This window comes from Muscardinus avellanarius (assembly GCF_963383645.1).
Source record: "Muscardinus avellanarius genome assembly, chromosome: 11".
Lineage (NCBI taxonomy): Eukaryota > Metazoa > Chordata > Mammalia > Rodentia > Gliridae > Muscardinus > Muscardinus avellanarius.
The window spans coordinates 110408491-110434207 of record NC_137797.1 but is presented as its reverse complement, the minus strand read 5'-3'; the positions used below and the strand labels follow the sequence as shown (position 1 = coordinate 110434207).

At 49.1% G+C, this 25717-nt stretch overlaps 1 protein-coding gene across 1 annotated transcript in view; it reads left to right on the top strand.

Annotated features, from left to right (window-relative positions):
* Positions 1-835: 835 nt before the first annotated feature.
* ST8SIA1 (ST8 alpha-N-acetyl-neuraminide alpha-2,8-sialyltransferase 1) overlaps positions 836-25717 on the top strand; it is a gene marked incomplete at both ends in the record, with an annotated part of 110721 nt that continues 85839 nt past the window's right edge. Inside the window, one exon of the mRNA XM_080706222.1 lies at positions 836-1071. Within this exon, the coding sequence (XP_080562348.1) occupies positions 836-1071 (236 nt within the window). The remainder of the gene's footprint in view (positions 1072-25717) is intronic.

Genomic DNA, 25717 nt, shown 5'->3' with positions numbered 1-25717 from the left:
CCGGCCCCTGCGGGGCGGGCCGGCGACCTCGGCCGGCTCTGCGAGCTCGGGTCTGGCCCCGCTGCCAGGCGGGGCGCCCGTGTGCGCACGCGGTCCTGTGCGCGCGCGCTCGCCGGAGCCCGCGAGCATCCCGGGCGTGTGTGTGTGTGCATGCATGCATGCGTGTGCACGCGAGTGCGTGTGTCTCCGCGCACGCGCACGGGTGCCGGCTCCAGCTGATGGGGCTCGGGGCTCCGGCAGGCAGGAGCGTCTCTGTGCACCGGCTGCCTGCGCCCGGCTGCCCGGCGGGGTAGAGGCTCCGGGCGCCCGGTCGCTCGCCCGCCGGGGACCCGGGGCCGCGCCGCGCGCCTTTGTCTGGCTCCATCCCGGGCGGCGCCGCGGGAGGCCGGGCGCGCGGCGCTGGCCCCGATGCGGGCGGGCCGGGCGCGGCAGCCGGGGGCCCGCTAGCGGTCCCGGCCGCCGTGGAAATTTCCGCAGACTTGGCGGAGAGGCGGGGACGGGGCGGGGGCGGAGGCGCCTCCCGGCGCTGGGGGAGAGGCCGCCCTCCTTCCCGGACCCCGCCGCGAGGATGCTGCGAGCCCGGGACCGCGAGCCCCCCGCGCGCGCCCCCCGCCGGGGCCCCGGGCGCCGCCGCAGCATCCCCGGCAGCGCGTGACCCGCGGCGTCCCCTCCTGCAAAAAAGGGAAAAGTTGCATCCTTGCGCTGACCTCTGGAGGCGTGCGTGCGCCCGGGGCGAGCAGACGACCCGGCGCGGGTGCATGGGACCCTCCGCCCACAGCGCCGGGCCCAGCCGCGCGGGGACCCCCGCGCCCCCCGCCCGGGACGCCCGGCTGCCATGAGCCCCTGCGGGCGGGCCTGGAGGCAGGCGTCCAGGGGGGCCATGGCCCTGCTGGCGTGCAAGCTCCCGCGGACCCGGCTGCCCGTGGGGGCCAGCGCCCTCTGCGTCGTGGTCCTCTGCTGGCTGTACATCTTCCCGGTCTACCGGCTGCCCAACGAGAAGGAGATCGTGCAGGGGGTGCTGCAGCAGGGCACGGCGTGGAGGAGGAACCAGACGGCCGCCAGCATCTTCAGGTACCGCTGCCCCTGCGGCTCCTCCCCGCCGGGCGCCTCTCCTCCTGGGCGCAGAGGACCAGAAGCCGGCGACCCGCTTCCCGTAGTGCGATTCCAACCCGAGACTGGACCGGGGGTCCCTTCTGCATCCTGTGCCCCCAAGGGTCGCGCAGACACGGGCTTTGCTCCTGCAAAGACTGTCCTCCTTGTCTTAAACAAGGCTGAGTTTGTAGGCTAAGAGTTTGCCCCTAACCGGTGGTTAGGTCGACCGGGGATAACTTAGCCCCTTTGTACTTAATGGGAATTCATGTCTCAGGCTCTGCAGACAGACCTTGGAAGCTAGAGGGAATTAGAAGCCGGGAAGAGGCAGCTTCCCGAGGCTGGGCGAGCGGGTGGCAGAAACCCCCCTGCTGGAGCGATGGGCAGACCTTGGGCAGTGCCCTGGACTCCGGTCTTCCTGCTGCTTTGAGCAGCTCGCCCCCAGCCAACACAGACCGCTCACCGGAGTCCTACTGAGAGCCCTAACTGCGAGGGGATTTTATTTTGCAATCTCAACAACTTTCCAGTAACAGATATCTTGCCCTCGTCCTGACCACAGACTGTTACAAGGGGGACAAAGAGTGGAGTGAGTTACTCGCCCAAGGTCATTATCTTGAAAGAGGTGGTGCTGGAATGTTCAGCACTTAAATGTTCCAAAGCTCCTGGGTATTTTTCTTGGCTTTATTTAAATGTATGGATGCTTCTGGAAGAGAGGAGAGGTACTTTTAGGCGGAGACTTGAAGTCAGAAAACAAAGCCCATACCCAAACCAGGTTGGAAACTGGAACTCCCAGGGTCACTCGGAGGTTGCGGTCCCTTTGGGTTTGAAAATAAGTTCCTGGCAGCAGCAGTTGTGTAGTGGAGCAGAGGGGAGGCAGAGCCCCCTCTCCTTCCTGCGTGCCCCCAGCAGTGAGGGAGGTCACGGTGGGGAAGTGTGTCTTCGGCTTTCATCCCGAGGGCTGGTGATACCGCAGGGCTCTCTGTGAAAGTGACTGTCCTGGTAGAGCGAGGAGGGCTTCCTCTGCTCCCAGAGTGGTCCAGGCAGCAGGAGAGCCAGCAGACACATCTCACGGCTGTTCCTTACACAAGCCCACAAGCATCTGCACATTTGAGCAACTTTTCAAATATATGGGCTTTTCCCCTTCTCAGGCCTCGGGAAGGAGATGATTCTCTTCCACATCCCCCCCAGTGGGAGCTCATTTTCCCTTAAACTGGGCAGGGAGGCTTTCTCTCTCCTTTTGTAACCCGGCCATCATTAAATTAAAGGAAAAATCCACCGCACACCCCTCACAAGTCCCTCAGGGTTAATTTTCTCTCTCACCTTCACACTATTGATTGCTGGGGCTCCGCAGCAAGCAGAGGGCAGAACACCCAGCGATTCTTTTCTCTGCAGACAGACAGACAGCACTTTGATTTCAAGTAACACACAGACATGAGGAAATGAGCTAGGAACTTTATATTGGCTGGCGATGAAAGAGCCCTTTGCCCCCACGTACTCGTATATAGAAGGAGAAATAATAATGAAGCTCTGTTAGAGAATAGGCCTCCTTTGAGAAGGCAGAATCCAGCGGGCAGTGCTCCGTATGCTGACAAACAGCCTGCCGTCTGTAGCCTGGCATCATCACCATGTGCTGGGCTGTTGTCGAGTGCGGGTTCTGTGTGCAGAGGACTGCTTGTTAAAATCCAGTGCCATAAACACACGTTCCTCAAAGCTCATCCTATCTGTAAAACTGTGAAGGAAGCATCCATGAGAAGAGACTGAGCTTCCGCTTAGAATCCTGGATTTGGACATTACTTTTGCCATGGCCAGATAAACAGCAAAACACCTCTGGCAAATTATCCTCTCTCAGCTGGGCGTGGTGGCGCACACTGGTAATCCCAGCATTCGGGAGGCTGAGACAGGAGGATCGTGGTTCGTGGACAGCCTCAGCTATTTAGTGAGGCCCTTTGCAACTCAGTGAGACCCTGTTTCAAAATAAAGAATAAAAATAGGGCTGGCAGTGTAGCTTAGGGTAGAATGCCCTTGGGTTCCATCTCCAGTACCATCAAAAAAAAAAAAAATCTGCGAATCTTTGCTTTCTTATTTATGCAGCAGGGACAGTAACATCTGTCTTGCAGGGGGTGTTATAAGGGTTAAAGAAATAAATAGAAAGAATGCCAAGTGTCTGGTATATTGTACTCAGAAAAGGGTTGTTTGATAATTGTTGTAAGTTATAATTTTCCAGTAGAGGTTACAGCTTAGATAAGGACATCTGGCCAGCTCATGAAAATTTGGGATGATTCACCTACTGAATTGATAGGGAAACATCTGTCTGTACCCACCTCCTCAGCCACGTGGATTCAGCTCATAAACAGAGGCAAGGAGTTTCATAAGGTACAAGTTTCATGTTTGTTAAATCCAAGCTATATTTTTTTACTTTGCACATCTAATAAGATTGTTTTGTTTTTAACCTCTGGATTGCTAGCATGTGGGTTGCAGTGTGTATTTATTAAGTTATCAGGCAGGTCATCCAGAAGTCTCTACTGTGTTAAGGAGTCACAGCTTTGGCAAACAAGCCTCTTTAGCTGTCGTGTCTGAAACGGCTGCACAGATGCCGGTGTATGTGCACACATGCAGATATGTACCTGTGTTGGAGGTAGACACATGGGTATTTATAAATCACGAAATGACATCACACATATATTTGTATAGGTATGTAGGCATATACATACATACACACAAATAGTTGCAGCGACTTGATCACTGTTTACTGAGTGACCACTGTGTGCAGCAGGAGTGTCTGGGAAGGAAGATTGCTTCCTCTACAAGAGCTTACCTCTTACTTGGCGGTGACTGAAAAACAGGCAGGCAGATAAAATGGTGATTGGAAGTGTCGATCAACATTATGAAGACAAAAGACAGTGCTTGGCTCTGTTTATATGCCCCAGAATTTTAGGCTCTGTTTTTATTTTTATTTTTTAATTTTTAAAAATGATTTCAACACATTTTTTATTGAAAATAAATGGTATACATTTAAACTATACTTGGTGCCCTCTCCCCCACCCTTGTTCCCTCCCCCCCACCAATGATTGTCCAGGGTGACCATGCCATATTCATACTTTTCCACATATTCGGATGTGGACCCTCCTTAACCAAGTTCAGCCTTCCTTCTCTTTCGACGCAGCTTTGGAGACTGAGCTCAGGGCCTTGCACGATGCTGGGCCCGCAGCCTGCCGCTGAGCCGCGCCCCCAGACTCTTCAGAATTGACTTCTCCATTGTGTTTCTGGGATTTTCTTCGTCTCCTAGCTCAGACCCCGAGTCTTCACCTCTTGCCTGGCACTCGTGAGACACGTGCGTAGATGCAGTAAGAACTGGATAAAGCCGCACTGAGCAGTCCTGGTGTCCGTACAGTTAGAGAGGAAGCCGGCTGGCCCCGCCGCGGAGGCTTTCTTAACTCTGTGGCTTCGGATTGAGCAGTCAGGAAGCGAGGGGAAAGCAGGTTACGACAGCATTTGTCTCGCTGTCAGCTCCTTATTGACTTTTGCTCCCCAGGAGGGAGCCCCAGCTTAGAATCGGGGTGCCTGCCTTTATTCTTGGCACCTGACAAGACGCCAACAGTAAGCCCAGCAAACTCTCGGGTGCTCAGTGCCTTCCTGTGACGCCAAGGGCTTGTAGGGCGCCCCACGTCTAATCCTCATAAGAGCTTCGTATACACAGATATCGCCCACGTTTGGAAAGACAAACCTGCTCTTGTCCCTGCTGTCCAAGGACTTGCTATGACCCCAGGGGAGGAACAGATATAAACGCAAAGATTTAACTGACCAGCTGGACAAGGGGCCATCCGCAGGGCCATCGGCAGGGTGAAGGCCCGAGGGCGCGTCCCTTCCTGGTTTGGTGTTCATGGCTGAGTTCGGTTCTCAGAGCCTCCGCTTCCCCGTGTGGAGTGGGTGCAGAATGACTCCTCACCTGTTGGCAGTGCTTGGCGTGTCTCTGTGGAGTGCACAGGGCCATTTAACAACCGGAGCCCCAGCCAAGTTCCGGGGAAGCTCACAGGCATGCTGTCAAATTCTTCTGCAAGGGGAAAAGCAAAAAGTTTCGGAGGGGAGGCGGTGTGTGTCCCACGCCTTGGTGTTCAGAAGGGAAAGAAGGAAGATATTCCCAGCAGATACCAGCAACGCAGGTGGAGGGAGCTGGTTGTGCTGGCCTGGCGTGTGTCTTGTGTCGAAACTTATTTATTCACCCACGGAAACCTTGGTGGGAAGGTGAGCTGGGAAGGCAGAGAAAGCCAGGTCCCAGCCTCTGAATGGTCATGCCTGGGAGACGTCACGTCATCAGCTCCCCAAGGGAATTACCAGGCAGTGTGTCATCTGTTGGCGGGGAAGGCACATGGCTGTCGCCAGTGGATGTGGGTCAGGGGATCCAGGATAAGACAGCAACATGGTTGTCCTCAATACTTGGTTGACTCGGTGGGTGGGGTAACCATGGCTTGAAGCGGTCCTGTTCCTCTTTACATGTCTAGATTCCCAACAGGCCATGGCTCTAAGATGGTCCACTCTCATGTGCCTTCTTTTCTTTTCCTACATTTGAACCCATGGATGCTAAAAGTCTCAGATGTGGTCAGCCGTAGGGGCAGAGGGCTAAGAAACAGACTCGGCCTTCTGTACCCATGAGAGGCGAGCTTGGTGTTTGTAATAGGGATTTGTGGGATTTACCTTGCAATAATAGCTTAGGAAAAAAGATGGTTTAGTACATTTTGATGTGTAAGAGAACAAGCTACAGCTGTGGTGCAACTTTACACATGTGGATGAACCTTGTCAATCATCACAATAGCAAAATATCTCAATAACACACGAAATGCACCAAGCCTGGCCCTTACCGTGTATACACGTTGTCTTCTGTCTTCAGGGCAGTTCCTTGTGAAGTAGGCTCACGTGTGTTCCTTGATACCAAGGACGATACAGAAATTCAGAGCAATCCACGAGCTCGGCTATCAAGTTGAGTTTGCAGTCTGAGAGATTTAAACCTCATTCCGTGATGATCTTTGATAAAAGAGGCCTCGTGGTGTGTGTCTCTTTCATCTGGTCCTACGTTCTTTTCCTCAACATCATCTCTTACCCATTTTATTTCTATACTTAGGTAACACCAGCCCTATTACGGCTCCCGAAAGAGGCCAGGCGTGTGGTTTGACTCAGTCCTTCTGCTTGGGCTTCCCCTCCTCATAGCCACCCCTTCCTGCCCACCACCTGCTCATCGCTGGAAAGTGCCTCACGGCGGTTAGGAGCAAAGGTTGTGAGGCTAGCCCTGTGGAATCTTCATGTGCTGTGCTCTTGTACAAGTAGGCATCTGGTCCCTCTCCTCGTGGTCCTGTTAACGCGGGGCTTCTTGTAGGAGTGCCGTGAGAATTCGATTGGCAGGCTGTGGAAAGTGAGCGGTACTCAGTCCACAGGGGCTTTCACGGCTCACTTTCTTTGGTCCTCTACCTTGGGTTAGATGCTTCTCTTCAGTTTCCTTTATCCCGTGGATGTATCATTGCATTTCTTTTATGCAAAAACAAACAAACAAAAACTACAGCTCCGTTATTTATGACCACTGTTATCATAAAAGATTCTGGGACTACAGCAGCAAATTTAACAAAAATCTTGTTTTCTTGGAATTTGTAGGCCGATGAGGGGAGATAGACAATAAATAAACACACACGTATCCAGCAGTGGCAGGTGCATTAATCACGCTGGAGGGAAGGTCCCCGTTTACTTGTCTGTCTTCCCTGTGAAACTTAAGCTAGTTCCTTGAGCACAGAGACTGCACCTCATTCTCCCACACTTCTGTGACCTGGCCTGGATTCTGGATGGTCATGTTTGTTTAGTTATCGTGTTAAAGTTCTAGAAAGTCATGGCATCAGATAGTCAGTAAACAAATATGGATGTATGCATATATGTACATACTGGGGATCGAACTCAAGGGCATTCTACCTCTGAGCTATATCTTTGGCCCTTTTATCTTTTAAAATTAATTAAATTTATTTATTTATTTATTTATTTTGTGGTCATGGGGATGGAAACCAAGGGCTACATGGATGGAAACCAACCTTCGTTTCCATCCCCATGTACCTCCGGGCTATACTCCCAAAACCATTTTATATTTTACTTGGGACCAGGGTCTCACTAAGTTGCCGAGAGCCTCACTAAGTAGCTGAGGCTGGCTTCGAACCTGTGCAATCCTCCTGTCTCAGCCTGCCACGTAGTGGGATTACAAGAGTGCGCCACCACGCCCAGTTCTTTTTTATTTTGAAGCAGGGTCTTGCTGAGTTGCTGAGGCTGGCCTTGGGTCTGTGGTCCTCCCGATTCAGCCTGTAAGTACTGGGATAACAGGCATGTACAACCATGCCTGGCAGTGAACAGATATTTAATGAGAACCAATTTAGCGTCCAGCACTGCAGGGCAGTGTGGGAGGCGTGAGGAGGAAGTGGCGCCCTCTGTATTCTCAGGTGGCTAATCCTCCTGCTCAGTGGTTTCCGGGTCTCAAGGTGCCTGGCGCTTGGGGCTGGACACCCTTAGCTGTGGCGTCCATCTGAGCACTGTGGAGCATTCAGTGGTCTCCCTGGCCCCGTCCACTGAGCGAGGCATTTCCCTCTGATGTCTCAGATGTAGCAACATCTCCTCTGGGGCCAGAATTGCCCCTGGCTGAGCGTCACTGCTTCAGAGAAACAAAACCAACTCCATGAAGGGTATAGAATCTGCAAATATGTGCAATTTGTGATGACATTTGATAACCACGGGCAACAAGTGCTTTGATTGTGTAGTGACAGAGGCGTCTCTGGGCTCAAGTAGCAAAGGCTTCCTGGAAGAGGACGGGTGGATTGTGCTGGGGAGATGGGCGGCTCTTGCTTTGGGAAGGGTCCTGAGAGGGGTGCACTTTAGGACATTGATGATGCATGGCTGCCTCCATCCAATGCAGTGTGACCCCCAAACTCCACATTCTGAGCCGTGTACATGGGGGGGCCCTGCTGCTCTTCCTGTGGTCCCAACCCTTCCCAACGGGGCCAGGTATGAATGGGCCTTTCTGGAATCACCTGCCCAGGTGACCGACGTCCACCCTCTCAGCCCACTGTCCTTCTTCTTGAGTGTGGCGTTTCCTCCCCCTGGGTGCAGTCCAACACCCAAGAGATGGCCAGGGCTGCTGCGCAAGGGAAGGGAGGCTGCAGGCCTGGATTCAGGGCTGAGGGGCCCACTTGTGCACATTGGGGACTCCCCGCGGGCCCATTCTGCACTACCAAACTGGCAGGAGCTAGGGAGGTCTACGTTTCAATCTGGCGTTCCAGGTTATTTATCCAGAGAGGATAGAACATGTTTCATGTGTTTGTTAGTTGGATTCTAACTCCTAAATATTTAGATGAGTATTTTTGTATTCTGCCTTGAGCATGGGGGTGGTTAGAATGCCTTTGGTTTGTACTGCACAAATCAATATTCAAAGGAAATATCAATGTGTGTGTGTGTGTGTGTATGTGTGTGTCTGTGTGTGTGTCTTTTAGCAACTTGAGAACCTATTAGTCTTCATTTGAGAGAGGAGTGTTTTAGGAAACTGGTTGGATCAATTGGATAATCCTATAGGCTAGTTTAGAGAATATGGTCTATTCCTCTTTTGCCATGGCTGTGAATTATCAGGAAACGATCCTGTGTACCGCTAATGCAGTCTCTCATAAGGAGCTGGATAGATATCCAGCAAAATAGGATGCTTTGTAGGTGTGCATTGTCATTGGCTAGCGTGGGGGCTGTGAGACCTGGGCAAGTTTCCTAACATCCACAGCCGGAGTTTTTGTCCTCACTGTCTGGGCGGGAGGGCCGCAGCCGGTTCCCCTCTGGAGCCAGTCTGGACTTTGGGGCTCAGAGAATCAGGTGCTCATTCTGTCTGTCACTTATTAACTTAGTGACCTTAAACGGCTCTTTGGCTTTGCTGAACCTTAGCCGGTGGTGTCTGCCTTAACCATGGGAGGATTAGGTGCTGAGTAATGACTAATCGTTAATCCATCAGGTGGATAAAAGCCGTGTCTGGGGATGCATTCTATGCCTCTACATGTGCCCTCAGTAAAGGAATATCTGATGCGGGAATGTGACTCTTCCTGCACACTTTAGGACTAAGGGTGCTCTAGTGCCCGCAGGATTGTTAGGAAGGTAGGCGGGCCCAGGGATAAGACACTTGGCTGAACACCACTCAGCCAGGTTTCCTGAATGCTTAACGGTGCCAGGCAGGTGCAGGCAGTGAACACAACACCTACAGCTGGCCTGGAGACGTTCGCTAAGCCAGGAAGAGATGGAGTAGTGCGGGGGCTCTGAGGGTCAACACCTGTCTGTTTGGGGTAATAATGTTGGCTTCCAATCGACTTGTTCTCCCTTTCTGGGGAAACATCTCCTGGCTGTGGCTCTGTATGCCAGGGAGGCGGGCAAGCCCGAAGCGTGCGCCTCTAATTAGGTGCCAATCAGGAGCAGACTGAGTTCAGGGCCGGCGTCCCCGGGTGTCAGGTTTTAGGTAACAGAGGGAGTGCACAACCAGAGATTTGCTGGCGATCCTAATGAGAATAGGGGCAGGATGGCACATTTTAATGATTGATAGAATAAGCATAAACATGATTTTGTGTCCCATGCATTCATTTAAAAAATTATATTATTATTATTTGGGTCTGATTTGGGGAACAACACATATTCACTCTAGAAAAATGTAAGCGCCAGTACGAAAAAGCAAAGAACAAGCGCTCTACCTAAGCCCATCAGAATTCCTCGTTGTAAGCATAGCCTCATGTTTATATTTCTGGGATGTGCATACCACTCAATTGTGTAATTATACACATGTATATCATATTCTCACTTATTCACTGGAAACTATGTTGTTCGCTTTTCTCATCTGCTTTTTAAGCTTCTAAACTTGTGATTAAAATAGCTTTATGATTTTTATTTTGGAAAAATAATTATTTATTGTGAGTTATTTTGCAGCGTGTTACCCTATTTTATTTGAACAGATTACTTTCTTATAAAGGAGGAACTCTAGATGAAGAAGGAGATCCTTTAGAGGAGCAAATAAGGCGACCTAACTGAGGGGACGGGAGGGGAAGAGGGAAACTCTCTAGAGCACACGATGTACTTAAACAAACATATCAAAGTCAGTCTCTAAGCCAAGCATGGGGAGGAGGGAGGGGAGGGAATGGGGGGATCGGGGAAGGCCTGATTGCGTGATGTGCGCAGGTATGTCTCCACCATCTTTTATCCCATTCAGATGAATGAATACAATGCCTATGTGGACGGACTGGTCCCCTGGGCAGCAGTGTCCACAGGTGGGGCTTTGGAGAGGGAGTGACTGCATCATGCAGACTCCGACCTCGCTAGTGGATGAACCATTGATGAAGTCGTCACTCAGATGGGCTCCTGGGAGGTGAAAGAAACTGTAAGACAGATCTGCTTGGGAGCAGCAGGCTGTTTATTGTTCCTGGGTCCTCCTTCCCCTCCCCTCCTCCTCTTTCTCTCTCTCTCCCCTCTCTGCTTTTCTTTTCTCTCCTCCTTTTCCTTCTCCTCCTCCTCCTCCTCCTCCTCCTCCTCCTCCTCCTCCTCCTCCTCCTCTTCCTCCTCCTCCTCCTCCTCCTCCTCCTCCTCTTCTTCTTCTTCTTCTTCTTCTTCTTCTTCTTCTTCTTCTTCTCTCCCTTTCTTCTCCTCCTCTTCTCTCTCCCTCTCTTCTTCTTCTACTTCTCCTCCTCCTCTCCCTCTTTTTCTTCTCCTCCTCCTCCTCCCTCCTCCTCCTCCTCTCCTCCTCCTCCTCCTCCTCCTCCTCCTCCTCCTCCTTCTTCTTCTTCTTCTTCTTCTTCTTCTTCTTCTCTCTCTCTCTCTCTCTCTCTCTCTCTCTCTCTCTCTCTTCCTTGTCTCTCTCTCTGTCTGTCTCTGTCTCTGTCTCTCTCCCCCCTTCCTGGATTCTGTGAGATAAGTAGCTCTCCTCAGTCACACTCTTCTACTGAGAGGTTCTGATTGACCTCAGTCTCAAAGCAACGGAGCCAGCCCACCCTGGACGAAACCTCTAAAACCATGATCCAAAATAGATCCTTCCTCCTCGAAGGTGTTTTTCTCAGGTATTTGCCACAGAGTCAAAAAAGTTTACTAATAGTCTTGTAAGCATCTGATCAGTATCTTCTGGATGAGTGGGAACCTAAGTTTGAGAGGCGTGAGGACGGCTGTTTGAATACCTTCTAGGGAGAGCTTCCTTCATTGCTGAATAGTAGGACTCTATACTGTAAACATTCACTACGGATTCCCTTATTCACTCCTTCATTCATCCTTTTGTTCAGCAGATATCTCTCTGGGGCCTTCTGTGAGCCCAAGGCTGTGCTACTTGCTGGGAGTAGAGTGTTAAGCCAGGTGGCCGTGGGCCTTGTTCTTGGAGACTGTAGCAGCACAGGGCCTGTGTTACAGAGGGGCAGCAACACTGCCCATTCTCTCTGCAACTTCACTCTTGGAACCTAGCCGTGTACATCTGTATTTGGTACAGTCTAGAAAGAGCCCGTGTCCCTCCTCTGGTCCGCACTGAGATGGGGAGGCAGGAGGCATGTCTCCAGTTTAGCCTTGTTATATCTTCTAACTCTTGCTAACCTCAGCAACGCGTGAAACGTTACGGAGGAAAAGCACTTTTAAAACATTGCCAGGAGACGCAGGCACCCACAGGGGAAGCAAAGGTCATTTACAGTGGAGCCCGGGCACTGAGGGCGGGCCGGCGGGGACCAAGATGCTCACTTTGGAAACGGCTGTTCTCAGCTCTGCTGGCCCCTTGGCCAAGAAGAGGAGGAAGAGGAGGGAGGGCCTTTCCCATGCCGGCTGCAAGCTGAGGCTCAATGTGGGGTCCTGGCGACACACCATTTTCTTTTCTCTTTCTTTTTCTTTCTTTCTTTCTTTTTTTTTTTTTTTTTTGCAGTACTGGGGATGGAAGCCAGAGACATTCAACCTCTGTGATACACCCCTGCCCTATTTTTTATTTTTTATTTTGAAACAGGGTCTCACTGAGTTGCAAAGGGCCTCACTAAGTATCTGAGGCTGTCTGCAAACCACATCCTCCGTTCTCAGCCTCCTGAATGCCGGCATTACAAGCGTGCGCCACCACGCCCAGCTTTTATGGTGGGTGGTTTTAAGCATGGTGAAGCCTCCCATCTTTGCTCACCCAGCCTCCCCAGAGCCTCTGGGAGCTCCTGGAGGTGGATATGAAGGCTGCCATCTGATGTCAATGATCTAGGAATGCAAGGTCAGGCTCTCTTGGTTTCTATAAGTGACTTGTTTGGAGTTTTCCAATCTGTCGTCCCTCCTGGACAGGGATAAAAAGTGCCATCCAAGGAATGGACACGGGAACCTCCCCAGGGAGCCTGGCTAGTGGTCACATCCCTCTGTGAGCTCTGCCAAGGGGCCGGCCATCTGACCAGTACCTCTCCACCGTGTGGGTTACCTCGCAATTGCATCTCCAGCTTAGGATGCTATAAATATTATTAACCCATATTATAAATATCTATTAACCCATATTATAAATATCTCTTAACCCAGGATTGCAGCACAAAACCCCACTAGGAAAGGAAAGAACCAGCTAAGAAGCCAGAGATGGGTTGCACCTCTTGCATCAGAGCTCAAGGTTTATGACTTACAAGTGGTCTGAAAAAATTCTTTAAACTTTGAGAGATTCAGAATGGAAAATTAGCTTCGGATCCACTGAACATTTCCTAAACACCAGCAAGTGCAAACGCTATGCTAAATGTTTTAATGCACAGTGGTATTGGTCAACCTAGCCCTGGATTTTAAGATCAGCTCATTTTGACAGTATGATGATATTTTTAGTGATATAGTTATTTTGCGCCTGCCATATGCTGATCACTGTTCTAAGAATTTTACACAGCATTATTTAATATTCACAAACACAAAATGAAGATGTTATTATTAATAATATAGTTGTATTTTGATATTACTAATAACTGTTAATAAATAATTATTAATATTATTATACACATCATAAACACGATTATTTATTAATAAACAATAAATATATTATTGATCAATTACTAATTATTGATAAAGAATATTAGTTTGTACTGGGGATTGAACCCAGAGCCATTTTATCTCCAAGCTATACCCCCAATCCTTATTTTGAAATGAGGTCCTGCTAAGTGCTGAGGCTGGCTTCAAACCTATGCTCCTCCTGTCTCAGTCTACCAAGTACTAGGATCACAGGCGTGTGCCATCATGCCTGGCTAGTATCTGTATTTTACAAATAAACAGGCTGTAATTATTTCCCCATGGCATTCATTCAGATGGCCAGTGGTGCTGGCAAGAGCTAGCGTTTCACGGTGCTTACTGCGTGTCGGCCCCACTTTGAAGTGCTTTTGGGTGTTAACATCTCAGCAGCCCCGTAAGACGGTCCTTCTATTGGTGGAGGGACGGGGGCACAAACACTTGAGCACTGTTGGCGAGTGTGGTGCTCTTCCGTACACCAGAATTCACATTCAGAATCCCACCAGAGACTGACTAACGCCTCCTGATACTGCAGCCGAGGGGCGAAGCCCACAGCCGAGGACGCAGTCTGAGAAGGTGAGTTAGCGCTGCCTTTTCTTTTTCACAGTTGTTAAAGTCGCGACTGTTCCCATCCTTGCTCCTCAAGCATCTTCCGCAGAGTGGTGCGCCCCAAGGCTGGGGAGGGGCAGCGTTTCGCCTGCCTAACATCTCTGACTCCTTGGGCAGCGTAGCCCTGGGATGCATTTGCTCTCTCGACTCACTGGCTGTCCCAGCCGACTCGTTCACCTGCTCTTTGTATCTGTGAGATGCCAAAAATTAAAAGAAAAGAAAAGAAAAGAAGCTGGGTGTGGTGGCGCACGCTTGTAATCCCAGCATTTGGGAGGCTGAGACAGGAGGATCATGGTTCATGGACAGCCTCAGGTACTTAGTGAGGCCGTCTGCAACTTAGTGAGATCCTGTTTCAAAATAAAGAATAAAAAATAGAGAGTGTAGCTCGGAGGTCAAATGCCCCTGGGTTTCATCCCCAGACCCACAAAATAAATAAAATAAAAGACACCTGCTACATGTTGGCCAGAGGCACCAAAGTCTGTACCACCGCGGGAGGGGTAGAGCTGCCAAGCCCTGGCAGGTGGTTTTCTCTGCTGCTCCCAAATCTTTCGTTTCTTTCCACTGCTGAAATTCCCAGGGACATTTCTCTTGGCATTAGACACGGTTTCTGAAATGGAGTCTTTGTCATCATCTTTTGAATTATCAGAAAGACAATCTAGCCAGGCGTGGTGGCGCACGCTTGTAATCCCAGCATTCGGGAGGCTGAGACAGAAGGATCGCAGTTCGCAGCCAGCCTCAGCTACTTAGTGAGACCCTTTGCAACTCAGTGAGACCCTGTTTCAAAATCAAGAAAAAAAAATAGACTGGGGCTGTAGCTCAGAGGTAGGATGCCCCTGGATTCCATCCCCAGTACTGCCAAAAAAAAAAAAAAAAAAAAAAGACAACCTAGCGGTATAAGGTGCAGTTTTGAAGTAAAACAGTGTGTTCTGATGGCAGCGTTAAAGCTGCAGGCACGTGTTTTAAGCAGATGTAATTTCCGGTCTCATTTCATGGAGCTGGATGACGTCACTGTTTGATGTGCAGCCTTCCAGATAGATGTTCTCCTCCGAGGACAGCTTATTATCCACCCCGGGGTCCTTGAGGTTAAGTACTGTAATTGTGCCAGGACAGGAGACAGCAGCAAGGGTGGCTGGTGGTAAGCAAACAGGGAGGTTGGGTTCTGCATCTGTCTACAGCAGGACAGCCTCCCTCCAGGGCGTGCACCCTGCAGTCGCCGTCGGCTGGGCTTCCTGCCCTGTCTTGTCCTTCCCCTTCCCAGGTAGTCTGCCCTCAGTGACTCACTTCGAGACGAAAATAGAATGCTACAGAAGCGATGGCCTGCCACTTCTGAGATTAGGTTATGAAGAGGCCAAGGCCACTACACTCAGGCAGCCCTGCAGAGGCTGAGGTGCGGTCGGAGGCCAGCGAGCAGCCGGGGCCACCAGCAAGCCCGCCAGAGGGTCAGGGAGCGCGCCTTCCCGTCTGGAGCATCGCAGCAGGTCCTCTAGAGAGCCCCAGCTCCAGCCGGGCCGCTCACGTCCTGCCCCGCGGACACTGCCCGGGACAGTCCTGGTGGTTTAAAACATGCTGCTAAATCTTAGAGCCATTTGTTATATGCCCCAAACAACAACAATGAAGTAATTCCTGCTGTTAGGCACTGATAAAACAGGGAACATATTTGCTAAGTAAAAATCACATCAAGTAGCAGATTTTTTTTTGGGGGGGTGCTTCTGGGGATAATCCAGGGCATCTACCTCAAGTTACACCTCCAGTCCTATTTTTTATTCTTTATTTTGAAACAGGGTCTCATTAAGTTGTGGAGGGCCTCACTAAGTAGCTGAGGCTGGCCTCAAACCTGTGGTGCTCCTCTCTCAGCCTCCCAAGGACTGGGATTATAAGCGTGTGCCACCACGTCCAGCTAAGTAGCAGATTCTTATCGACAACATCCTTTTGTGTACCTCTCAGACTGCATCTGACAGTAGCGACCTTGCAGGGCAGGTGTGATGAACAGCACACGGGTCTTATCTGTCCCACTTAATTTTCCTCAGTATTTTCTCTTTTGACTTTCTTACCTCTGCCTTGAATTTTTTTTTTAAACCTATAAAGTCTTTAGAAATCATCGGTCAGTTGATGGTGTCAGGTATTTTTCTTTTTATGATCTTTTAAACTTTGTGTGCTGATACCTGCAGCCCAAGGTATTTTCAACTGGTATTTTTATGATTTATGTTTTTGAGAGCCATCTGCATTTTTTAATATAGTGAGTTGGAGATTTGGTTGTTTCTGCTGTATGTTCTAGCATCGTTACAAAAACAGAAACAAAGTCCGTCTCCCCCCACCTCTTAAAATGCCAAGTTCACCCCCGTGAGATAAGCCTCTAAGTGTGGGTCAGTGTCAGAAGCCCCACTCTTCCTCCATAGGTTTATCTTACTACACCTGTGCCGAAATCACATCATCCCAATTGCTTAGCTTTATAGTGTGTGTGTGTGTGTGTGTGTGTGTGTGTGTGTGTGTGTGTGGTACTGGGAATGGAACCCAAGGACTTTCTACCTTCAGGATACATGCCCAGACTTATTTTATTTCTTATTTGGAAATAGGGTCTCCCTAAGTTGCTGAGAGCCTTACTGAGTTGCTGAGGGTGCCTTTGAACCTGCGATCCTCCTGTCTCAGTCTCCCAAGTCCTGGGATGACATGCGTGTGCCACCATGCCTGGCTATGGTAAATTTTAATATCTGATATGACCAGCCTATTTTTCTCTTAGGTTCAATTGAGGTATTTTTTTTTGAAGTTCAAGTGATTCCTGTTGATTTGTGTGTGTGTGTGTGTGTGTGTGTGTGTGTGTGTGTGTGTGTGTGAGATACTGGAGATGGAACCCAGGGGCATTCTACCTCCGAACTACACTCCCAGCCCTAATTTTTATTCTTTATTTTGAAACAGGGTCTTACTGAGTTGCAAAGGGCCTCACTAAGTAGCTGAGGCTGGCTGCAAACCGTGTTCCTCCTGTCTCAGCCTCTAAAATGCGGATATTACAAGCTTGCGCCACCATGTGCAACTTCTGTTGAAATTTTTAAAATGAGAATTGCATTAATTTGACATTATTATTACAACATTGAAACCTCCTGTCCAAGAATAAGATCTGTCTACTTGAATATTTAGTCTTTATTTTCCTAAACTAAGAATGTAGTTTTTTTTCTCATAGATCCTACCCATTAAAATTTATTCTTAGATATTTCATGTGCTTTCAAAGCTTCTGTTATTTTACCCAGAAATCTCTTGTTTTCATCATTATTGAGCCATTATTACTATGGAAGTCATTATATATATGTTCATGATATATAGGGAAGTCATTAATTCTTACCTGAAACCACCCACCTTACTGAATTTCTTAGTGTCCCTTTGTTTAACCTTGTCTTTTGGAATTTTCCAGATATGCATTTATAAATTGATATAGTTTTATAAACATGATCATTTGTTCTCCAGCATTTACTTCTTATGTTTTTTTTTTATTCTTTACTGGGTATGTTTTGGTGTTTTCTCTCTCCCTCTCTCTTTCTCTCTCTGTCTTTCCTCGTCCTCCTCCCCCTTTTTCATTTTTTTAAAAATCATTTTGGTGCTGGGTACTTGGAGCCGTCCTCCAGCCCTTCGAGTTCATTGCTGGATCTCTCCCGTCTCCTCCCTCTGCCTCCCTCTGTTCAATGGGTTCTCCTCACCCCTCCGCCATTTCTAGCTCTGTGACGTCAGGTCGTTGACTAAGGTAGGAAGAACTTGAAGCTGAGCTAGGTAGTGAGAAGCCCAGCGGGGACAGGTGTCCAGCTCGCCCTCGGGCACCATCTCGGATGCCTCTGTTCAGTGTCTTTGGGCGTGAGCTCTCTTCCAGGGCCCTCCCGCGTGTCCCTTCCTCTCCGCATGTTGCTTCTGGCTGCTGTAGATCCGGCCTCCGGACCTCACCGTACGGTGTGGCCTGTTTAGGTGGTTGTGGTAGAAATTTGCGGTCGACCTGGTGAACATCCAGCCATCCCATCATGGTCCCTGGAAACTAGCTAGGAGGGCTGGACTTGAAGAGCAACGGGCAGCATGGCCTCTCTCTGAGGGGTGTGTGCGCGCGTGATGGGTTTGTTTCACTTGTGCCCTAGCTCTCCTGACCTTTTCTGGATGGCTCAGAAGGCCCCGGTCCCCCACACCTCACAGTCTACTGCACACTCAGCTGCCCATCACCACGAAGTCCCCAGTTTGACGGAAGCACGGCTCACTTGCTCTGAGACGCCTAAGCCAAATGAATCTGGTTTCTGGAAATGCCATTATTTTACAAAGGAGCCCGGGAGGGAGGGAAGGAGAATCGTTTAGAGTTTTGTGGGGGAAAGGAAAGCGAGATGTTCTGTTCAGAAGAAGCCTCTCCAGGCTTTGCACGTCGGGGTGTGTTGATTTTTGCCGCATTTTTCTCTAGCAGTGGGAATACTGTATGGCTCGTACTTGGGAGCAAGAGTCTGTCTTAGAGCAAGTCTGTCGTTGAGAAGCATAGCTCTGTGACCATGGTTGGGACAGCGATGAATTAGAGGAGGGAAAGAGGACAAAATTGAGAACTGCTTGCTTGTTGGTGAGGATGTCAAATTCCCATATTCAGCCAGTCTTTGCTGAGATACTCCGGCTTGAAGGGAGAGTTGGAAGACACCGTGCAGCAGGCATGGTCCCCGGCCCCCAGGCGACTGCAGCCAGGGTTCAGGCAACTAGTAATGGGACTTGGGAGTAGAAGAAAGGGCCGGACTTACTCCTGAGGGCCGAGTGGGATTTGAACAGAGAGATGGCGAGGGAATGTTCGGGACCTGGGAGAGGACGGGGGAGTCGTTTTTGGTTGGGAGTTAGTGCTGAATGGTTGGTTTGAACACAGTTACGTGGGGGGAATGAAAGACAACCAGAGACGGGTAGGAGAAGGCCGAGGGGAAGGAGATAAGATGACAGCTGGGCTGACGAGTTGGGTCTGGCTGTGGCGGGGGCATTCAGACGCCCAGTGCAGGGCTGAGAAAAGGCTTAGCTTCGTTAGCTGTGAGGGAAACACAGCTCAAAACCACAGCGATGTGTCTCATTCCAGGAAGAATGGCTAGTATCAAAAAAGAAGCCAAAAACAAAGCAAACCAAAATGAAGGCTGGTGAGGACGTGGAGAAAAAGAACCCCTCCTACCCTGCTGACGGGTGTGCAAATCGGTGTAGCCGTTACCCTCCTACCCTGCTGACGGGTGTGCAAATCAGTGTAGCCGTTACCCTCCTACCCTGCTGACGGGTGTGCAAATCGGTGTAGCTGTTACCCTCCTACCCTGCTGACGGGTGTGCAAATCGGTGTAGCGTTACCCTCCTACCCTGCTGACAGGTGTGCAAATCGGTGTAGCCGTTGCCCTCCTACCCTGCTGACGGGTGTGCAAATCGGTGTAGCATTACCCTCCTACCCTGCTGACGGGTGTGCAAATCGGTATAGCATTACCCTCCTACCCTGCTGACGGGTGTGCAAATCGGTGTAGCCGTTACCCTCCTACCCTGCTGACGGGTGTGCAAATCGGTGTAGGCGTTACCCTCCTACCCTGCTGACGGGTGTGCAAATCGGTGTAGGCGTTACCCTCCTACCCTGCTGACGGGTGTGCAAATCGGTGTAGCCGTTACCCTCCTACCCTGCTGACGGGTGTGCAAATCGGTGTAGCCGTTACCCTCCTACCCTGCTGACGGGTGTGCAAATCGGTGTAGCCGTTACCCTCCTACCCTGCTGATGGGTGTGCAAATCAGTGTAGCCGTTATGGAGAACAATATGGAGGTTCTTCAGAACCTAAAAATAGATTTCCCATATGATGCGCTTTCGTATTTCTGGGCACGTATCCAAAGGAAATGAATCAGCATACCGAGAGGTACCTGCAAGGGAAATTTTGCTGCAGTATCATCTACAGTAGCTAAGACATGCAGTCAACTTAGATGCCCAGCTGCTGGTGCAAGATCAAAGAAAGTGTGGTGCACAGATACACTGGAATTCAGCCATAAGCAGAATGGCAGCCGAGGCAGCAAATGGATTGAACTGGAGGACCAAGCCGATATATGCAAACAAAGACACACATGTGATACAAAAGTAAACATATCCACGCACACAAACATAAACATATCCACGCGCACACACACACACACACACACACACACACACACACACACAGAAAAATACAACCAGAATGTTTTTTCAAGAGGAAAACTTTTTTTTTTTGGTGGTACTGGGGATGGAACCCTTCTACCTCCGGGCTACACTCCCAGACCTATTTTATATTTATATTTTATTTGGAAACAGGGTCTCTTAAGCCGGTGAGGCTGGCTTCGAACCTGCGCGATCCTCCTGTGTCCGCCTCCCAAGCACGGGGATAACAAGCGCGCGCCACCACGCCTGGTGAGGCAAACGTTTTAAAAAATGGAAGTCTAAATCTGCATGGTGAGCAACCACCAAGGACCTATCTGCTGCCGTCAGGTGTCTGGCAATGGTTAGCTCATTCCGTAGCGCCTGGGACACCTTCTCATTGGGGATGTGTGTCCGGGATCCGTGACTATTCTTAGGAAATTCCCGATATTCACCAACCCTGAGAGAAGTTAAAGTACGTACAGGACAATGGGTATGTCCCAGTGGTCATTTTATGGAACACTGGAAGTATCTAGCTTAGTTGTCGAATTTCCCTTAAAAAGGTGGCATTTGGGGAAGGTGGCCACCCAGGCCTCCTGCTCGACACAGGTTAGAGTCTTCTCATTTTTGGCCCCCTTGAATATTATCCTGCTTTCTACCTCTGACAGTTTCTATGTAGAAATTTCTTCTCCGACGTTTGTCCTGCGACCCTGCTTCCTTGGGTTTTATTGTGTCTCAAATTCAAGAGATTCACATGGCAGCCTGAATGCACGGCATTTTCTTGTTCTTTTATCTAATCCATACTACATTTTGAAAAACTTAGCTCCCATTATAATGATAAGTCATAATAATCAACTGTGAATGAGAAATTTGTCAGGTTCCATGCAAAAGGATTGATTGATAGGTAGGACCTTAATTGATGTATTAGTTGGATATTACTTTATTTCTATTTTCCAGTCGACAAAAATGAGCCTTAGAGAGTTTACAACATGCCTCCTCATTCTTATAGGTAGTAAGAGATAGGAATACAATTCAAATTCAGGGTGGGTGTCCTCCAGAGCCTACTGACCATGGACCATGGCTATACCAGCAGATCTGTGGATGATTCATATTTGAACTATAAATATAGCAGATATTTATTTATTTATTTATTTATTTATTTATTTATTTTGCGGTACTGAGGATGGAACCCAGGGGGCATTCTACCTCCAAGCTACACACCTAGCCCTATTTTTTTATTCTTTATTTTGAAACAGGGTCTCACTGAGTTGCAAAAGGGCCTCACTAAGTAGCTGAGGCTGTCCTTGAACCGCGATCCTCCTGTCTCAGTCTCCCAAATGCTGGGATTAAAAGCTAGCACCACCACGGCTGGCTGATATGTGTCCATTTGAAACTGTTCAAAAATGACATCAATAATGACATGTGATTAATGTAAACTCTCACTTCTATACACCAGATGGTTAGGCCAGTAACTCACAAGTAACCAAAGCTTTTGCTCAGTGAATAAAAAATTCTGATTAAAACCTTTAGAAGACTTAAGTACCGAAAAGAATTTGTTCTACTCAGTTCAGCCAAGCTTTGAATCTGCTCACGGTGATGACATGAGTGCTTTTTAGGGGCTTAAACATCAAAATATTTTTACGAATTTGTTGCTGTGTTTCCATTTCTGTAATGCCCCTACTTGCTTGGCGCACCAAACGCAAACATAATTTGCCTTTTGGTTAATCTAGCAATGACTAAAGTAATTTATATTTACCAACAAGACCCGGCAGCCACTGGGAATCAGAGCCAGCTCCCCACAGCACTGACGGCGCACGGATAGAATGTGTCTCTTCTGACAGCTGTGAGGGCTTCAGGGCTGTGCGTGTTCATGCACAAAGGAGCCTTGTTCCCTTGCCAAGCTTGTCCCGCAGCCAGGCTTCTCGGTAGAATGCAAATGAGAAGCCTCGGTGCTCGAGTGAGCCGCTGATCCCAGTGTGTGACCACCACCTGTCCACAGCTCTTCACGTTAATGTGGGGGCTCATTCGTAGGTGGTCTCATCACAGATGTGAGTTATAGTCTGTGGGGCAATGCGCCCCTCACCTGCGGGAATTTAAGAAGTGTCCGTAGGTTTTCCACAGCCTCCTGGCCTGGCTCTAAGACCCGCTTGGCCCAGGATCCTGGCCAAAAGCCACCCAGGAAAGAAACCCAGGAGGGGAAAGTTTGTTCCGGGGAGAAACGTGCTGGGCGATATGGGCATATATATTTCTATTGCATTAAATCTTAACAATGTCTGGTTGCAGTGTACCAATAATTATTATTTGTGTGTGCGTGTGGTACTATTTATTGAATCCAGGGACTTTTTACCTCTGGGCTATTTTTTATATTTGTATTTGATAGGAGGGTCTCACTAAGTTGCTGAGAGCCTCACTAAGCTGCTGAGGCTGGCTTCAAACCTGTGCGATCCTCCTGTCTCAGACTCCAAGTACTGGGATTAAATGCGTGCGCCACCATGTATGCCGCAGCGTACCAATAAAAGTATATATATATATATATATATATATATATATATATATATATATTTTTTTTTTTTTTACACAAGCTGTTTAGTTTCTATGCTTACTTAGAGAAGGGATATCTTACTAACGTTAGCCCTCTACCTTTGGGATAAGACTAGACTTCATGAAGAATTCCATTCCCTCATCTTGATTTTGACTCATGCCCTCACACATCTTGCTGGACGGGGCAGTGTCTAGCCCAGCATCTCAAAGGCGCATCAGAAAAAGAAGGGGGGGAGTGACTTGTTTAGGGTCATACCTTGCACAGTCTCCACCCTTGCAGAAGTGACCCTTGTTTTTGTTTTTGGGACAAAATCTAAGCTACTTGGCTGGTGATATTAATACAGCCCTTGCTAATTGGGCCCTGGTGATATTAATACAGCCCTTCCTAATTGGGCCTTGCCTGCATGTTGGATTTAATTTCTTGTGTAAGGTGCTTTCTGCCTATTTACTGACCACACCCAGGCCTGGTGGTGCTGTTATTGTATCAAGCTCACACTTCCCAAAATTTGGGAACCTATCCAACTAGAAAATAACCCAGTGTATAAATTGATAGCGTTCATATTTCGCACTTTGGCAAGTAAGCTATAAGATACTACTAAGTCATTACTGACTTTCTCTATTAACACCCAAAGATAGAAAGAAGGGTCGAGGGCGTAGCTCAGTGGTAGAGCATGTGTTAAGCATGTGTGAAGTTCATCCTCAGCACCAAAAAAGAAGAAGAAGGAAAAGATAGGAAGGACAAAATTTCAAAAGGAGGAGATTCTTACCTCATTTTGTCAGGCCCTTAGGAAATAGTTACAGACAGACCCTGGCCTCTGGGCCTGGGCCTCTGCCTGTGCGCACCCTGTTCCAGCCAGTAGAAATTCCCCACTTTTCGCAAGCGCCAGCCTGTCGCGGGCCTGAGAAAGTCCTCTCCCTCCTGCCCGTACCAGTTTGCACCTGGCCCTGAGACACTCCCGCAGTGCCCTCTGCCCGTTCTCTCTCCCTCCCCGTCTCTAGCTCTCCTTCTTGCCGCCGCCTCCTCCAAGTGCTGATAAGCAGGACTGAGGTGTTTATTTGCTGCTCTGTTTTGCCCCGAGACTGAATCTTTTCCCTTCTTACTTACGGTCTTCATCCCCAAAGCTGAGCACACACATGGTCTTCGTCACACTGCCCAGAGAATATTTAATGGACGGACGCAGGATTGAGCGATGACCCGGGTACCGTCGTGTCCTAGTGTGTGGCTCCTATGTCTTCTGTAACCTTCCTGGTTTCAAGCCCAAAGGATTTATTGGAACAAACACCAACACGCATTTGAATTGAATCCGTTTATGGGCTTTGACCTCATCGGTTCTTGTGTTTTTCTTAGCGTGGAAAACTAATTATGTTCTCCATTCTCATAGTGTCTGGGAACAGGCCGCAGCTGTCTGAAATACTTCCACGGGCTCTAGTGCCTGTCAGCTCCTCTGGTCAGCTTGGGTTTGCTTTCAGTCTGTTCATTTCAGGTTACGATTTTTTAAAATTTTTTATTTTTTTCAGTACTGAGGATGGGACCCAGGGGCATTCTACCTCTGAGCTGCACTCCCAGCCCTATTTTTTATTCTTTATTTTGAAACAGGGTCTCACTAAGTTGCAAAAGCCTTCACTAAGTAGCGGAGGCTGGCCACGAACTGAGATCCTCCTGTCTCAGCCTCCTGAATGCTGGAATTGCAAGCGTGCACCGCCACACCTGGGTTCGGGTTACCATGTGGATTATTACATTTTTTTTTTTTTTGGTGGGGAGAGGAATGCAGGACATATTCTAATATGGGTCCAGAAGTGATTCACCTGTTTTTATAGCCTGACCTTCTAAATCCACAGAGTCTCGTGATGCTTTCCTTTTTGTTGTTATTTTTCCTTTTAAAATACATTTTTTTTTTTTTTTTGCTTTAAAAATGGCTTTATCAGAGCCAGGCATGGTGGCCCACGCTTGTAATCCCAGTGCTTGGGAGGCTGACACAGGAAGATCATGCAGGTTCGAAGCCAGCCTCAGCTACTTAGCGAGGCCTTCAGCAACTTAGTGAGACCCTGTTTCAAAATATAAAGAATAAAAAATAAGGCTGCGTGGGGTGTAGCTCAGAGGTAGAATGCCTCTAAGTTCCATCCCTAGTACCTCAAAAAGTTTTATCAGAAAGTATAGGGGTGGTGAATTGGCTCAAACCACCCCCCATGCCATTCTGGCATGGGGCTGTAACTATCTTCTGTATTTCTGTCTTTTAAATAAACTTGTTTAAATCTTAAAAAAAAAACAAAAGTATAGGCACGGCGTCTCCTGAGACTCAGCGGTACTAGGGCGCTCTCGTGGGGAAGGTGTCTCTAGACAATCGGAGCTCCCGGGCGGCATGTCCCCGGTTCACAAGATGACTGGGATGAGTCGTGGCCTGCTCAGTCACAGAGGATGAACTCTGCCGTCTTCACGGACAGCCTCCCGTGGATAGAGAACTGCCGTGTGCCGCTCTCAGAGCTGGGCAGCCAGGGCCGGCCGGCCGCCTGTCCAGGGGTCTCTGCCTTCGTAGCCCTTCTTGTTCAAACTGTTCCTCCTTTGTCTCCCAGAGCGTTCCCTTTAATTACAAAAATAACACGTATTTATAGGGTCCGAATATCGACAATCACAGCTACTTGTGGCTGCCTCCTGTCCGCTGGGATTGTCATACAGCTTACGTACAATCCTTTCGTGTGTACGAGGAACTAATTGTGTCTCCATTTTACCCATCAGAAAATGGGAAATGAGGAAGCTGAGCGGCGTGACGGATGTCTGAGTCGGCGGCCTCCGTCCTTTGGGTTACGGTGTGCCCAGGCTTCCTCTTCTTTAAACTGGACCATAGCTGTGGCTCTGTGGTTGTGAGCTGCCGCTTGCCTCTTAAGAGAACTACAAGGACCTTCCTCGTAGGGTTGTTTTGAGAACTAAGCAGGGACCAGAACATGAACAGGTAGCAGGTAATAGCTTGTCACAGCAAGGACTATTTTTTTTTTTAATTTCTTTTCTTTCTTTTTCTTTCTTTTTTTTTTTTTTTGAGTACTGGGGATGGAACCCAGGGTATTCTACCTCCGAGCTACACCCTCAGCCCTATTTTTTATTTTTTTACTTTGAAACAGCGTCTCACTGAGTTGCAGAGGGCCTCACTAAGTAGCTCAGGCTGGCCGCGAACCGTGATCCTCCTGTCTCAGCCTCCCGAATGCTGGGATGACAAGCGTGCACCTCCACGCCTGGCTTTAATTTCTTCTTCCTTTTTTCTTTAGGTTTTCTCTTCTCTATCCCCCTGCAGTGTTGGGCGTGCTCTGACGGTCCATCGGAGGCCCTCTTCTATCTCTTTTGGGATACTACTGGTTCTCGCAGCACGGTTACAAGAA